We start from the raw sequence: 16,015 nt of genomic DNA, 5'->3' as shown, positions 1-16,015 counted from the left end.
TACCTAATTATCTGATCGATCAGGCATACGTACGTTTTTTATGTAGTTATAGAAATGCAACCTATTAAACGGGGAATAATTTTTTTTCTGCGATACATTATTGGAATGCAAAATGTTTACATATATACAGATTTATGTGGTTGTTTTAGAACAGTAGGTTGAGAAATGGTACGCTAGTAGAGCATTTACGTACACCTAATGCCTATAATTCAAGTTGATTCGTTTATTAAATTATTTCGGCATGTTCTGCAAGTAAAAAAAAAAAATTGTAAAATAATGCAATATGATCATCAGTTAACGACAGTCACCCGATGATTTATCGATCGTAGTTATAGAATTCTCCATGTAGCTTTGCTGCACGATCCCTAATATATAACGATACATAACGTATATCTTCCCTATTTCCATTTTGCGTAACTTGTTAGTTTTTTAATATTTCATTAAAAATGATTAGATGTATTGGAAGTTAAAAACAAAAGCTTTTAAAAATTATTTTTTTTTAATACGATTAATAATAGAGCCCATACACCGCGCTATTAAAATATCATCAACCCTTTTAAGTTATACGTATGTGTAGTCGTGTGTATATGTGCGCGTATATTTATTTGATTAGAATATATCCTCTCAAAACAGACAAATAGATTTTACCTAAATTTTTTTCGAGATGTAAAAATCTTTTATAAATAATTACATTTCAAGAAAAATATAGCAGAATTGTGATAAATGTACAATATTTATGTTTTAAAAATTGTTGTAGATCTCGGCTGTATTTTTAAAGAAACTAAAGTGACTTTTTTCCACTATCTACGTAAAGGTACGGGTACTTTTCGTTTCATTCCAATGATTGTTTTAGTGATAGTATACAACGTATGTAAGAGAAAAAAGAATTAAGAGAGAGAATCGTAACTCGTAATGAATGCATTACATACTACGAAAAGCTACATTTTTTTCTGAAAATAAATGAACAAATTGAAGTAACACACTTTGAAAAGAAGATTACTGAAATAGAGATTGGTTTGGAAGACCAATTTTCTGCACGAATAGAATTAGAATCCCTATCTAAATGGTATGAAATACTAGTCAGTATTGCTACCAGATCATTCACCGCCTGCTCTAGTCCAATTACTGCCGCGGATTAACGTTGTTCAGTTTCTGCAGCTCATATATGCGTTAGTAGATTGAGAGAGAAGTCCCTATGTTACGGTACATGTGATTTGTTTCATTTGATTTTCATTCACTACCATCCTCTTCCCCTATTGTTTTAATCGTACCTATTTGAACCAATAGTTGAATACAGTTCTTTAATTAAATATAATGAACTCAAACTAGAGCAGAAGAAGATATATAACCTACGTAAATCAACTAACTAATTGCTAACATTCTACTTTGACTTCTTCCTAACTAGTTTAAAAAATAAAAAATAAAATTTTTTCACAGTACATTATAATTACAATTTTAAATTAAAGAGATTGTTCCACATTATATAACATAGTTGTATAAAATGTTTTTCTTAATTTAATTAATTAGGCTATTCTGCCTGTAACGGCGCCTATAAACATAAAGTTCTGTTTATAAAAATTGACTCACTAATATTTGTTTTTGCTTGAGAATTAATCCATTCCAGAAACTAGAAGCTTGTGCATGGGAATATGAAAATGGAAGTTTTGTATCGTAGTAAAAATGCCATGCCTGACCGGGATTTGAACCCGGGACCTCCGGATGAAAGGCCGAGACGCTACCACTCGCTGTATTTTATTTTTAAATTAAAATAAAAAGTTTATAGCGATATTTTTTTCAGGCAATCTGTTAAGTGATAAAACCACTTCTGTCTATAATCATGAGTTTATTCCAGCTAAAATATTAGTATGTTCTTGCGATCTCCGTGACTGAATGGTACCATCTCCGCCTTAAATTCAGATGTCTCCCAATTCAGATTTGATTCCCAATCGAGCTTGCAAGTTTCATACGCGACAGTTATCCGTACTACATTTTTTCTCTTGTAAGTTCGTATTAGAAAGGGAATTCATTGATAAAAGCCCTACCGAAATAATTCCTAAATTTTATTTGTAATAAAAATTGGGAAAAGAAAGCGTAAGAGGCAAAAATATAATTATTACTATTAATTCCAATGTTGTAATCATAATTCTAATATGTGTAACATTTAGTCATTGAAAATTTTTAATGGAGTGTATAAATAGAATTTCTAAAGATTTTAGCTATTGTTGTATAAGGTTATTAGTCTATACCTCTTTGCTGCAAAATAGCACGAGCTTAGCAACAATTTTAGAAAATGTTATATCTTTAATTTTTATTTATTTATCTATTTTTTTCTTCTCTTGGAGCCGAACCTGCCTTAATATGAACACAACCCGATGGAGAATCAAGGAAAATTAAATCATCCCTGCACTTTCTTCACCATCTTTGTACGGATGATCCTTATCAACTTTGTAGACACCGCGTGCAACGCTTGTTAGGTCTGCAGCATAATCGCCAATATGTTATCTCTGGAGGTCCGGGAATAGTCTATGGGTCCATCTAACCTTAATCAATTGATCCCATCTCTCCTGTTACCTGCGGATAAGCGATGCCTCCGCATCCATCGTACTCACTTCTCTGTACATCTTTTCCCTCTTCCAAACGAGATGATCCAGGGGTGCAAGTCCAGTCACAACGCCGACAACATCGTCCTAAATGGTCCTATACCCGTAGCATACACGAAAAAGGACAGTCCTGTAGACCCGACTAAGAATTACGTGGGCTTTTTCTTTTCCAGAGCAATAGTCTTGACCTACAACACTTTTGAGAATACTGTTTACGACAAGATCCTCCACTTCGATGTGCGGGGATCCCGGTGTTGATCATTCAACCGACAGTGGCTGTTGTTTTTTCGACCTTATCTAATTCATCCATCACATCTATCTGGAACGTGCGTATAGAACGACCCATATCCCGAGGTCCTTTATTTATTAATTTATTTTAAATGTACTTGGAGGTGGTTGCAAGTCAAAATTACAGTTGTTGCGAATAAAACTTTTTATGATATGAGAAGAAGTCATTTGATATTATATAGATTCAAATTAATTGTTAGATTGATTATCACAGTCTAGCTTGTAGAGCTTGATTATTATGATTAGTCTTCGATGTTAGAATAATTCGCGGGGATCGCGCTTCCGCGAACCCGGTCAAATTGATGTGAGTCATACGAAGTAAGACAGAAGAAGCCTGCAGTCCGAAGAAGCCTGCAGCGAAGGAAAATCTTAGCTAAAATCACTGATGGAAATGTCTACCGTGACATTTCCTTTGAATTGCCACCAATGACAGGATGTCACCAATGGAAATGACTCTGTAGATATTTACATTGATGGCATCCTTACAAAGGCCTATCTGATGACTCTGATATGTAATCAGTGTCTCAGAATCAATAAGACGACTTCCAGTAAAGCCTATCAGGGCTAGGAACGAAGGGGGTGGTGTGGCGACCGGAATCGTCACAAGGTGGGTGTCTTCTTCCTAGGGCTCAGGATTAAGGGGAAGGGCGGACTACGGTCGTTACAACCCTGAATGAAATCGGGATGAGCTTACGCCTATCCGAGACTATGACCACTTGGATTTTCCCGGTCAAAAGCTGAAGCTCCCCTGCAGGCGTTATCGCCTAATTCTCTGTCCACATCACCACACGTTTCAACTTGTGCGTGACAATGAGTGCAAGTTGTCGGCAAACCCGGTCAGGGCTGCCCCTTTCGGAAGCGCAATTCACCCTGACCCGCTCTTTTCCTTCGACTGAACTACCAGTCGCCGACCTTTCGAGGAGGTAATACCTAATACGAGGAGGGGGCCTTATACCTAGAAATATGGAACAGATACCCATTACGTAAAGATTTGAAGAATGGTCAAAGAATTTTTTTACGATGAAAGTTGTCCTTTACAATGCTTAAATTGTTTAGTAATCTTTTTTATTTATTAATTTTTCTATTTTATGAACTTTTTTCTGTGTTTTTTTTCCATCACTACATTTTCAATTCTGTGATTTTTTCCATTACTACATTTTCAATTAACGTTCTGGAAAGATGCCCCCATAAATTATTAAATAAGTTTAGATTAAATTTTAGGATATTTGAAGTGATCACCTTAATTAAACTTTTCAAAATAATTAATATTATGAAAGATGTACATAATTTTTAGTAATTCCTACAAATAAATTTATTCATGAAACTACATTGAAGTGATCAACCGTAATTAAAGCTATATTAGTTCTAGAATTCAAATTTTTTCATTAAACAAAAATAAAATTTAACTTCCTTCTAGCATTTTTTTTTTTTTTACTTATGTTTAACAATTGCATTGACTAAGAAAGGTTAATTTTATTTATTTTAACAATTGACAAATAATATTTTATTATACATGAATCAATTTTAGATCCATTAGCAATACTGAATAAATTATTTGATTAGTACACCCTAAAAGCATTATGCTATATCTTACCACGTAGCGTAGTAGTCAGTCCATCAAATTACGTACAGTTGTACTCAGGCTTATTGTTGTCGTTAGTGGTGGTTAGCTTAGGTAAATTGATAATTCCTACTAAATATTAAACACACTTGAAACGAATAGATGTAAAATACACTTAAATACAAATAACAATAACTAAAAACGGACTAAATAGTATTTTATGTTATAATGACTGATAGTATAGGTACTGTTTAACAAATATTTTATTCCTTTAGTATAAATTAACAAAATTTCTTACATACTATTCCAATAAGTTCACATGATAATTATCAACACATGCACATTAAATAATAATGTAAAAAATAAATTGGAAAAACCGTTACTATCAAAACTACTTACAAAAAATAGACTTAAAATTTAAATCTAGATAGCCATTTTCATTAGTAAATAAATACCAGCAGCGACTACAAAAAAGAGGAAAAATTTCTTTATCAGTTACTCAAACCAAAAACAAATCAAAAGGAATCCGACCAACTGAACAGCCCTTAACGGTAAATATTTGCTTCTCCATGATTGAATGAAACTTTTGTTTTTTTACACAGTCGAGTAGCTGAGTAGACCTATTTAATTAAATGTAATACATAAATTTAATTATATTGATTAATTTTCTCATGTTTATTTCCTCAATTTTTATTAATTAAAGTTTTAGTATTTCCAATAGGCTACATATTTTTTCCATTTGATCTTGTTGTTTTTCGTAGTATTTAAGAATGTGTCTTAACAAGTACATTTGCTTAGTAGCTTTTTAAATTATGTTTTTATTAGCTTCTCATGTTTAAACTTAATAAAAAAAACCTGAAAAATTATAAAAAGGAATGTGTGCCACATTCCTTTTATTTTCCACTGAATAATATGTTTATAAATTTGATACAAGTCGAGTTTAACCGTGTGAGATTAATTTGATACACGTGTAATGGTTATATCTTTGAATTTGTATGTCCATTAATCATAAATCTAACTATTTGATCCAATTTTAACTAAATACGTCGTAATTTGTATTTAAATTAATCGAATGGCATTATTGAGAAATTATTTCGGTTTGAAAGCATTGTTTGTTGGTAGCTGATTTACAACTTCTACTACGAATATTTTAACAAAAAAAAATTCTTATATGTAATTAAATTTCATATATTTTTAATTCAAACTATAGAAGTGAAAAATAAATAATTTGTCTAAATATTTTGCTTTTTATTAACAATAATTTAATAAACATTATACTAATGATTTAATAGGTTATATTTAGTCCATTTTTTAATTACATACATTTTATATCTACGTAAGTATATTGGCGTGTTATTTGCTTGATATCTCCAGACTGCAGTGGTTCCCAAACTTTTCCGAGTCGCGGCGCCCTTTTTCAATTAAAATGTTTCCATGTCATACCTTAAGTAAAGGTATGACTACTCGAGAGTAAGAAATAAAAATAAATAAAACTCGTATATTTACATTATTTTTTTTACTTTATTAACATTAATTTAATTTAATGTTAATAAAGTAATAATAATTTAAATGTCTTGATTCAGTTTATTATGATGCTTTTACAATATTTCGCGGCGCCCCTGTGAAGAGGCCGCAGCGCCCAGTTTGGGAATCACTGCCAGATTGGATGGACCGATTTGCATGAAATTTGATACGATGATTTATCTACATGGGGCATTAATGTATTTTAATTTTGGTTAAAAAAGGGTCGGGTAGCAGGGAAGGAGACAGGACTGTTTTAATAGGTAGGTACAATCAAGACTATAATCCAAATCTTCCATTTTTCTACTTCTCTTTATTTACATGTTATGATTTTGTTTCATATAACGGAACGGAACGCAAAAGTGGCGGGAGTTTCACAAATTTCTCCCTTCGAATCGCAGAACCTGGACAGTGTCCCTTGCTGTTGTATGATTCTGTTAATCGGGCGTGTTTCAACTGTTTATTTTAATGTCGGGTCTAAGTTTAAAGTTTTGTGTTAATTTTATGGACGGATTTGTGAATAGCGTTCTATATCCGTTTGGACCAGCGTTTCGTATAAGGAAAATAGAATAAATATCTTCCAGCTTATGAAATTCTTTACCAGCTTCTCTTTTTTTCAAGCAGAAGGACATTCGAGATTAATTTTTTAATTGCTCCAGAAGAATCCATTTATCTAGTTGGGGTAATTTGAAACTTTTTATATTAGATTTGGAGTTGTTACTGCTGAATGTTAATACAAAATTACATTTTAATTATTAATTACAAATTTGATCTAATTAAAAAAAAAAATTACAACGATAAATTTTATTTCATTTCGATAAACAACACAGCATTCAGGATTGTACCCAAGTCACCCGAAAACATTGATAGGAATTGTTTTATAGCAGATATACATTTCTTTTTCAAATATTTTTATAAAATGTTACATGTATTATAATTATCTAAGTACTTTTATACATTTTTAACCACAAAACTAAAACCTATTACTTTCATTCCTATTTAGATTGACTAAGAACACTTTCAAAAAAAAAAGATAAATCCTACTAAATTTATGTAAATTGTTTATCGTAACCCATTTAAAGATAAAAATAAACTGTTTCTACTTTGCAAACTGATTGACTAGTAACTGTAAACTATTAGGTTATATAATTATTTTGAATTTATAAATATTAGTATTTTAAATTATCTTTTTATATATCTCTAATTTACGACCATTCGATATTTTCAAAATAATTTTTTTCTGATATTAATTATATACGATCACAAAATGTTTAAAATTCATAAACAATAAGTTTTTTTATAGATAATAAAATCAATTTTTTTCTCATTTTTAAGCAATCATTTTTTTTCTAATAGATGATTAATTCACAACATAACCTCAAAGTTTGTGCGGGGGATTGCAATATGGATTACGAATATGAAAATTGTAATTTCAATTTTTTTCATTTCTTTTCCTTTTTGAAATACTTAATTTCCATATTTTTCCATTTTTTTCAAGAAGTATTATTCACAAGAACAGTATTATTCTGTTGAAGAACTAAAAACAGTAATACCAAACTTGAATTTTCTGCATCTCGTTTAAGTATATTTAATAAACAATAAATTTTTTCCTCTTAACGCCAGAGTTTTATTTTGTTCCGATTTTTATTTATCATTTATTACTTTATATATTTGCATTGTATTTTTTAACAGAAACGCATGTAATAACGTTTTCATCATTAGTTAATTTCAAATGAAGGTGTTTTAAATTTTAGCAACTATTTTCCTTAACGTTAGCAGAGTAATAGCGCTCTCACTCTCACTCTCTCTCTCTCTCTCTCTCTTTCTCTCTCTGTGTGTGTGTGTATGTGTGTGTCCGCGCGTTTGATATGATATGAAATTAGGTTATAAAAACGCACACAATGCACTCTTGTGCAGCTCTATTTGGCAGTCTGCCTTCCAAACATCGGTAGTTAGTTCCAGCTCCAGTGAACTGGAATTTTCCAGCAGATCATCAATCCTCTCCCAGTATAACCCCCCCCCCCATCATTTGTCTACTCAGATCAGGTTTGGATGTGGTAGATACTTGTTCTCTTTTTGTCACATCATTCTTTAAAATGGTCTTTTATGCACATTTTCTTTTTTCTCTTCCTCTATCTCATTCAGTTATTTTTTCTCTCTCTCTTTTATTTGTAAACGTTAAAAAAAATTATCTTTCTAGTTAATTTACAATAACAATTTAATTTCATATATCATATGATGAGTACTTTTTTTAAATATTTATTTTAATCATCTACTATTAAAGCTTAAAAAAAGTTAAACATAAAATGAGAAAAATAAATAAATGGTAAAAAAGTTTGGATTTCCGTTGACATTACTTGGGTGAATAAAAAAATCCTTTGTCAACATAACACGTATTAGAGAATTTCCATAACGTTACAGTTTACTATGCAAAATGAGAGTATAAAATTATGAAAATATCAAGGAAAGCATGATTAAGTGGAATCAAATATTATATTTGTGTTAATATTAATAATAAATAAATATATATATATATATATATATGTAGGCCTATATATAAAATTTGTGGCTCAAAAATCTCCATACCTACTTCATTAATTTCATTGAAATTTAGATATGCTATAGTAGTGTATCTGGAGTTGAGCACGTGAAAGTTTTATGAAGATTGGTTGAGTCGTTTCTGAGTTAGGCTCAATTAAAGATCGACAACAGACAACATAACCTCAAAGGTTATGTTGGGTTTATATTGGTGTATTTTTTATTCGCGCTAATCCACTAAATCACTGTGGTGATTGATTTTAAACTTAATGCTTTTATGTAAGGTCTGTTGGTTAATCAAACTTTTGTAACGCGTTGTACTCTGAAAATCAGTGCGTTTCTGACGGCATTAGAAACGAAAAATCTGTTTTCTTGCGCAGAACTGTGCAAGTGTTTTTTTTTAGAGTAATTAATGAATATGTGATCTTTCACATATTCATTAATTTACAGATGGCAAAGTTAGAATTTTTAAATTAATTAAATGTCTACACGATTCATATTTTAAGCCATCACGTGACCTGGCTGGCTATTTTTGTATTGTTAAGACTTGTTCCAAAAACTGGAAAATTTAATTACATGTTTTAAACCTAAATACACGCGGGAGTAAGAAAAATATAATTCATAAATAAATCTTTATGCTGATTGGAATATAAAAATACACATTATTCGATCACGTCAATATAAAATAAATTATTAATCTAAAAAAAATCATAAGATAAAAAAAAGATTTGTTTAATATCCATATTAATTATTTAATTGTAAACACGTGTAATAATGTTAAGGCAAATATAAAAAATCATTACAAAATGATTCACAGTTCAGAACCCGTCATTGAAAATTATTTTGAGCACTTATTCATGTACATGTTGAATGGGATGGGATGCAGTTGTTTTTTTTTTTTTTTTAAATTAGTATTGTTTAAAAATTCATCAATAAAGTAATACACATACTGTGTATTTTTCCTGTATAAGAAAATCTTTTAAGTGTATTTTAAATAAAATATAAATGTACGTTTATCTTTTGCTTTTTTGTCGTTTCTGATCTCAAAGTAACATTTTTCTACTAATTAGATGATTTCATTATATTCGTACGTCATCTCTTTAAGTTTTAGGCAATTTCATTCAGGGGTGAGTTAAAATAAGTCTAACTTTTCTGTGTATTACCCGATATTTATGAAATTTTTTACGATGACTTCTGAATATTTATGATCACTGACGTTATTTAATTTTGGTTACAATTGGTCAAGGGGAGAGAAAGAGATTGTCATCACGGTTTCAAACTCAAAATGTTAGAAAATCAAAATAATAAAATAATCTATTTTCACATCCCAATATGTCTCAGGAGACTTATTCACTTTCAGTTATTCAGTTTTATATTTTTCCCAATCAAAAATGTTACCACATTTCATAGACGGTGGCTAGCTACGGCGTCTAGCTGAAACCGTAGCTAGCCACCGTATATACTGAATGGACCGAAGAAAGGAAAAAAGTTAATGGTAAGAATGAATGAATTTGGGAAAAGAAAGAAGACGAGAATATGTATGAATGATCCTTAGGAAGTTCAATTGCAAAAAAAAATAATAATTAGTAAGAATTTCGTATTTTTGTGAGTAACATTTCATAATCCTGTAAAACCATCAAGTTAATCATGTGAGTGACATTAGTTGCATGCTGAAAATTTATTTAAAATTTTTATTTAATATTCGAGAATCCCATGGTTACTTTTTTTTTATAACAATTTTTAACATACAAGTTTTTTTTTAATTGTTGTTAAATATTAACTGTACAACTTGGATTTTTTTTGGAAAAATAAATAATTGTGATTAATTTTTTTTTTAGTTCATAACTCCATAAAAAATTACCTTATGTGTGTTCACATACAGTAATTATGTGAAAAATTACCTTTATTTATTTTGTAAAGGATGTTATTCTGTTGGTCTCATAATATTTTCCGCATAGCTTAAAATTTTTTAAACTAAAAAATTACTTTATATACAAGGACAATTTGAAGATGTTTTTCTTTTTTTGTCATAATAATTGCTTAGTCTCCCTCTATGAATCATGAGACCTTGCTGATGGTGAGGGAGCTTGAGTGCTCAGTGATACAGAGTAGCTGGACCGAAGGTGCAACCATATCGAAGAGGTATCTGTTGAGAGCCAGACTAAGGAATGATTCCTGAGCTTTATATATATGTAGCTTTATATGGAAGTGAAACTTGGGCGATCGGATTACCCGAGAAGAAAAGATTATAAAGCTTTTGAAATGTGGTGCTATAGGAGAATGTTAAAAAAATCAAATGGGTTGATAAAGTGACAAATGAAGAGGTGTTGCGGCAAATTGACGAAGAGAGAAACATTTGGAAAGATATAATTAAAAGAAGAGATAAACTTATAGGCCATATATTAAGGCATCCTGGAATAGTCGCTTTAATATTGTAGGGACGGGTAGAAGGAAAGGTTGTGCAGGCAGGCAACGTTTGGAATATGCAAAACAAATTGTTAGGGATGTAGGTTGTAGGGGGTATACCGAAATGAAATGACTAGCACTAAATAGAGAATCTTGGAGAGCTGCATCAAACTGACTGAAGACAAAAGAAATTGCTTAGTATTGCCACTGCATAATGATGATATATATCATAAAATCATTCGAATACTCAAAACTTTTCGCGCAAGTATTCAAGAAAACTAGTTGAAAACAGTAAAATAAAAAATAACGCACACTCATACCTCGGTAGCAATTCTATTCACAGTACTTCTCTCCATTTTTTTGATTATTATCTAATTGCAGGTTTCTGGCCTTTGAGTTTTTTTGCGAACGATTTTATTCATATAGATAGCATTGTTTAGGCCTACTCATAATTTTTTTTTTAAATACTAAAAAAATTAAAATAAAGTTTAAAAAATAGTAAAACTTTCTTAAAAAAATACTCTAAAAATTAAAAAATAATACTTTATTAATTCTTCTTTAAATTTCAGTTTTAATTTCTTTTTTAAATGTTCCAAATTAAGGACTAATAAGTTGTTAATAGTCATTATTTGGCAAAGATTTTTAAAAATCGAAATAAAAAAAGAATATTTGAAAAAAAAGTTTTACATATATTTTTGTTTTTAATTAAGCTTTATTTTAATAGAATAATTTGTTATTTATTTTTTAAGTATTATAATTTACATTAAAAACTATACGCTGTTCTTGCTATAAAAAAAAAAATATTAATACAATTTTATATCACTATTCAATGATAATGTTATTTTCTAACAAAATCACCACGAATTACTGTAATTCTGAAAACGTTCATGGATGAATGCCAACAATATTATTAAGGGAAAAATAAATATATGACAAGTGGATTTTTTAAAAAATTATCTAATTTTTATTACAGATGTAGAAGTACTTCTGGGACAACCAATCCAAGCTGAGTTATCCCGTGAAACAGGAGTGGATGTGGCGCTCGATTCCCTTAGGAATATAGCCCAAGGTAAGTCAATTTCTCAAACGGACATAAACATGACCATCTTATCCAACTTCAACACCTCAAACATCAGTTAAATAAATTCTATAACAACTTTGTTTAAATACAATAGATTTTTATAATTTCTCTTTTTTATGAACATATTAATGTGCATGCTTACAAATGCATAAGTGTAATGTATTATACATTTCCCATTTTCTTAATCAGCTGTAAAATATTTTTTTTCAATTAAAAACAATTTTAAAAACACAGTGAATGAAATCAACAGCTTAAAACAAACCCAAATTTTAAAAAGATTTATTGATTATTTTCATAACTTTAATAAATGTAGAATATTAACTAAGAAATGCAAAGAAGAAAAGTTGCATATATTTTCTTGTAACTTAATAAAATTAGATACAGTACATGATGTACTACGTTATTTCTTGTAACACAATTATTGATGACTGTAAAAGAAATCTTGTAATTCTTTAACACACCTATAAGGTTTCAGTATTATGCTTATATTAAAGCGTTATACTGTGTTGCATACTTTACAAGACTTCATTGTATGGTTATTTACACAGTTTTAGTGATATTTAAAATTTGCCGGTATTATTTTATTCTATAAGTAGTACAAATAATTATGTAAAATTCTAAATGAAAAATTATTTTTAATTTCAACTTATTTTAATTTAGCAATTGGTCACTTATGTAATGTGAATTTTTTATGAAACATTGACCAGGATTTTGTATGAAAATTTGTTCAAAACCTTCCAGATGTAAGGCAGAGACAATTCATTACATAGGTCAATGGAATAGTTTCTTATTTAATAATAAACAACAATTGACACATACATATACACCTTAACATGAAGTTAAAAATATTATCTTTGTTTAAGATAATATTTTATAATATTATCTTATCACTAATATTATAATATTATCTTTTTCACTATTACTGAATTCAAAATTTAAATATAAATCTTTATTTTTTACACCAAATCTATCATTTGTATCTGTACCACAGATTTAAGAATAAAAATGATTCAAGTTAAAGAAACAAAAATTAAACAACAAAAAAACTTCAAAATTATTAAATATTAGGTTATTTACTTTTTAATGGAAGGTTTACTTATAAAAGTAATAAGCTCATTTTCCAATGGAAACAATTTTGTTAATGATATTCGTCTTAAAAAATTTATGAAACCCCTCAAATTTATGCACTCATTTTTTTTTAAATATGTTATTTTTGTCAGAATTGCATTTTATTTGTTGAATAAAATATTAAACAATGAACTAATAAAATATAGAAAATCAGGAGTTTAATTGTAGTGATTCCACTAAATACTACATCAGTAAAGCTACATATATACTAGCAGACCCGGCAATTCTTCGTTATTGCTAGATTTGAATATATATACATTTATATATATATATATTTTTTTTTTCAGTCATAAATGAACACAATTGAAAGTTATATAACATTAAAAAATGACATTACGAAATTTCATAAAATTTAACCTTTCCCTTTTGCACTTTCTCTTTCCTCCTTTCCTTTTTCCCATTTCATTTTTACCATACTCCCTTTCATTTCCATGTTCTCCCCTTTCATTTTCCCCATTTCCCATGTATTCCTACTTTACCATTACTTCCCCCTTTCTCTTCCCCTTCCTCTTTCCCCCAATCCCTTTTTATTTTTTCTCCTTTCCCTTTCCATTTCCTTTTCCCCGTTTTTCCCTTTTTTCTTTTTTGCATTTTCCGCTTCTTTTTTTCCCTTTCTCTCTTTTTCCCCACGCGTAAATCGGTCCAGTAGTTTTTTAGCCTATAGCGGACACACATATCGGAAACACTGAATTGAAATCTTAAAATATTTATTATAGCGTGTGTTGCTTTTACGTCCAACAGGTAGCGATGTTTAAAAAAAAAAATTTTTTTACCTACCACAGGTGTGACCTTAGGAATATAAATAGTAGGTATATAAAAACACACGTGTATTCGAATGCAAATTGTGTAAAAATTTCAAAGCACTCTATGAAGAACTTTCGGAAATTTAAAATTATGAATAAACAAATATTTACGTTTTTATATTTTATATATATATATATATAAATTCTTACAGATACAAAGATGACATACACATAAAACAAAGTCATCTTTTGAAAATCACCTCATAGCCAAAAGACACGACAGATTCAATACATGAACCAACGTAAAATTTATTACACATGATTTAAAAACAACGCTCTCACATACTTTAACAATACAAAATTTACAAGCACATCTGATAAATACAGCATATTAAATGAGCAAATAACATTGATGAAGCATATTATACTAAAGGAGTTTCCAAACCAGTTTGAGACATTATTAATAGAAGCTAACAGTTAACCCCACTGGAGAATTAACTAAGCCCCATAAGTCCCTGATACAGAAATAGTTTCATTAACTTGAGAGTGAATCATTTAATAATAAATTTAAAAAGATATTAATGACTCGCTTACAGTGTGGAATTTGCTCTTGTAAAAGATATTTACAGAAATAATTATTCACAGTAGAGGAATACTGAACTGAACCTACTCAAAATGCAGTAATTTGAGTCTCACTTTGTCACTTATTATTAGCACCACTATTGATTGTGTATATTAATTCTGGTCTATTGTTCTCAATTGTAAACTATTCATCCATCACTGGAAGTATAGTTTCCTTCTGTACATTTTTCTAAAATGCTTTATTCAATTGGAAAAAAGGTTACTGTAGTAGAAACTTATGTGCATACTGGTTCCTTTCAAGAAACACATCAAATATTGACAAAAAAATTATGAATGCAGTACCCCAGCAAATAGTACTATGCACAATTTGGTTGAAAATAGCATACAACAGGGACAGTTTCAAACACAAAACAAAATAGGCGTGCGCATTAGTACTCCAGAGGTGATAGCTGATTTCTACTAATCTAAAAAAATGTATTTTTACGTCATTACAACAAAGTGGTGTAAAATGCACATCTTGCCATAAAATTCTGCATGATTTAAATTTGAATCAGTATCATATAATAAATGTGTAACAACTTAAGAGAACAGATAAACCGAAATGTCTTAATTATTGGCACTTCTCAAAAATATTGTCAGTAAAATAAACCTGATGTATTTCATATCAGACAAATATTTATTTGAGCAGGTTCATTCACATAACATCAGCTACTGGATGACTAAAAGTCCTCCAGATGTTTGTGACCATTCCACTTTATGACAAGAAAATCAATATATGGTGTATTGTTTCTGAAAATTGTAAGTGATACCAATATTTTTTGATTGAATTATCAATACAAAAGTATACTGTATAATTTTCAAAGTATTCTATATTGAGTAAAGAGATCATGAAAAAGAGCTTCTTCCAACAAGATGGAGCAACATGTCAAACATAAAACAATTCATTATCACCCATTCATGCAACTTGTATAGAAAACATATGTGTACAGTCAGCAGAGAGCAGTGAATTCTGCATTCCCCAGATTTGCCTAGTTGTGATTTTTTCCTTTGGGTTATTTAAAGGAGAGAGTTTATAAATAAAATCCCCACACTATTGATGAACTCCCAACAAGGCAAGGCAAGGTGAACATTCAACAAGAAATTGACACCATTGACAACAACATTTTCAATGGTACCTCATTTAAGCTGAAAAGTGCATTGCTTGCCAGGGTGCTCACTTCAAACATCTTTTATAAAAATATGGTAAATATGTATGCTTTTTATAATGTAAATTCAGAATCTAATTTAATTTACGATTTCATTTCATTCATACAATATTTAGTCTATAACGGTTAAGTTTTAATTATTCACCCGGTATAACTCCTTTAGTTGATTTACAATCCCACTAATAACTCCATTAATGAAAGAGTTATTAGTGGTGTTGTGAGTGTTATTATGGGTATTATGAGTATTTACAATTACCCACAAAAATATCTTTTGAACATTCATTCAACATCCACATAATCTTAAAATGAATCACTGATATGTTTTTTTTTTTTTAAATTACGTCACATCGATCAAAAAATAT

General features: G+C 29.6%; 1 protein-coding gene across 2 annotated transcripts in view; it reads left to right on the top strand.

Moving 5' to 3' along the window:
• The window catches only part of prom (prominin), a 98,382-nt gene that overhangs the window by 40,868 nt on the left and 41,499 nt on the right, over positions 1–16,015 (top strand). For both annotated transcript variants that reach the window (XM_075366280.1, XM_075366281.1), the window contains one exon: positions 11,888–11,983. In XM_075366280.1, the coding sequence (XP_075222395.1) occupies positions 11,888–11,983 (96 nt within the window). The remainder of the gene's footprint in view (positions 1–11,887; positions 11,984–16,015) is intronic.

Source organism: Lycorma delicatula, chromosome 5 (assembly GCF_047948215.1).
Source record: "Lycorma delicatula isolate Av1 chromosome 5, ASM4794821v1, whole genome shotgun sequence".
NCBI lineage: Eukaryota > Metazoa > Arthropoda > Insecta > Hemiptera > Fulgoridae > Lycorma > Lycorma delicatula.
This window is presented reverse-complemented; position numbering and strand designations above follow the sequence as displayed.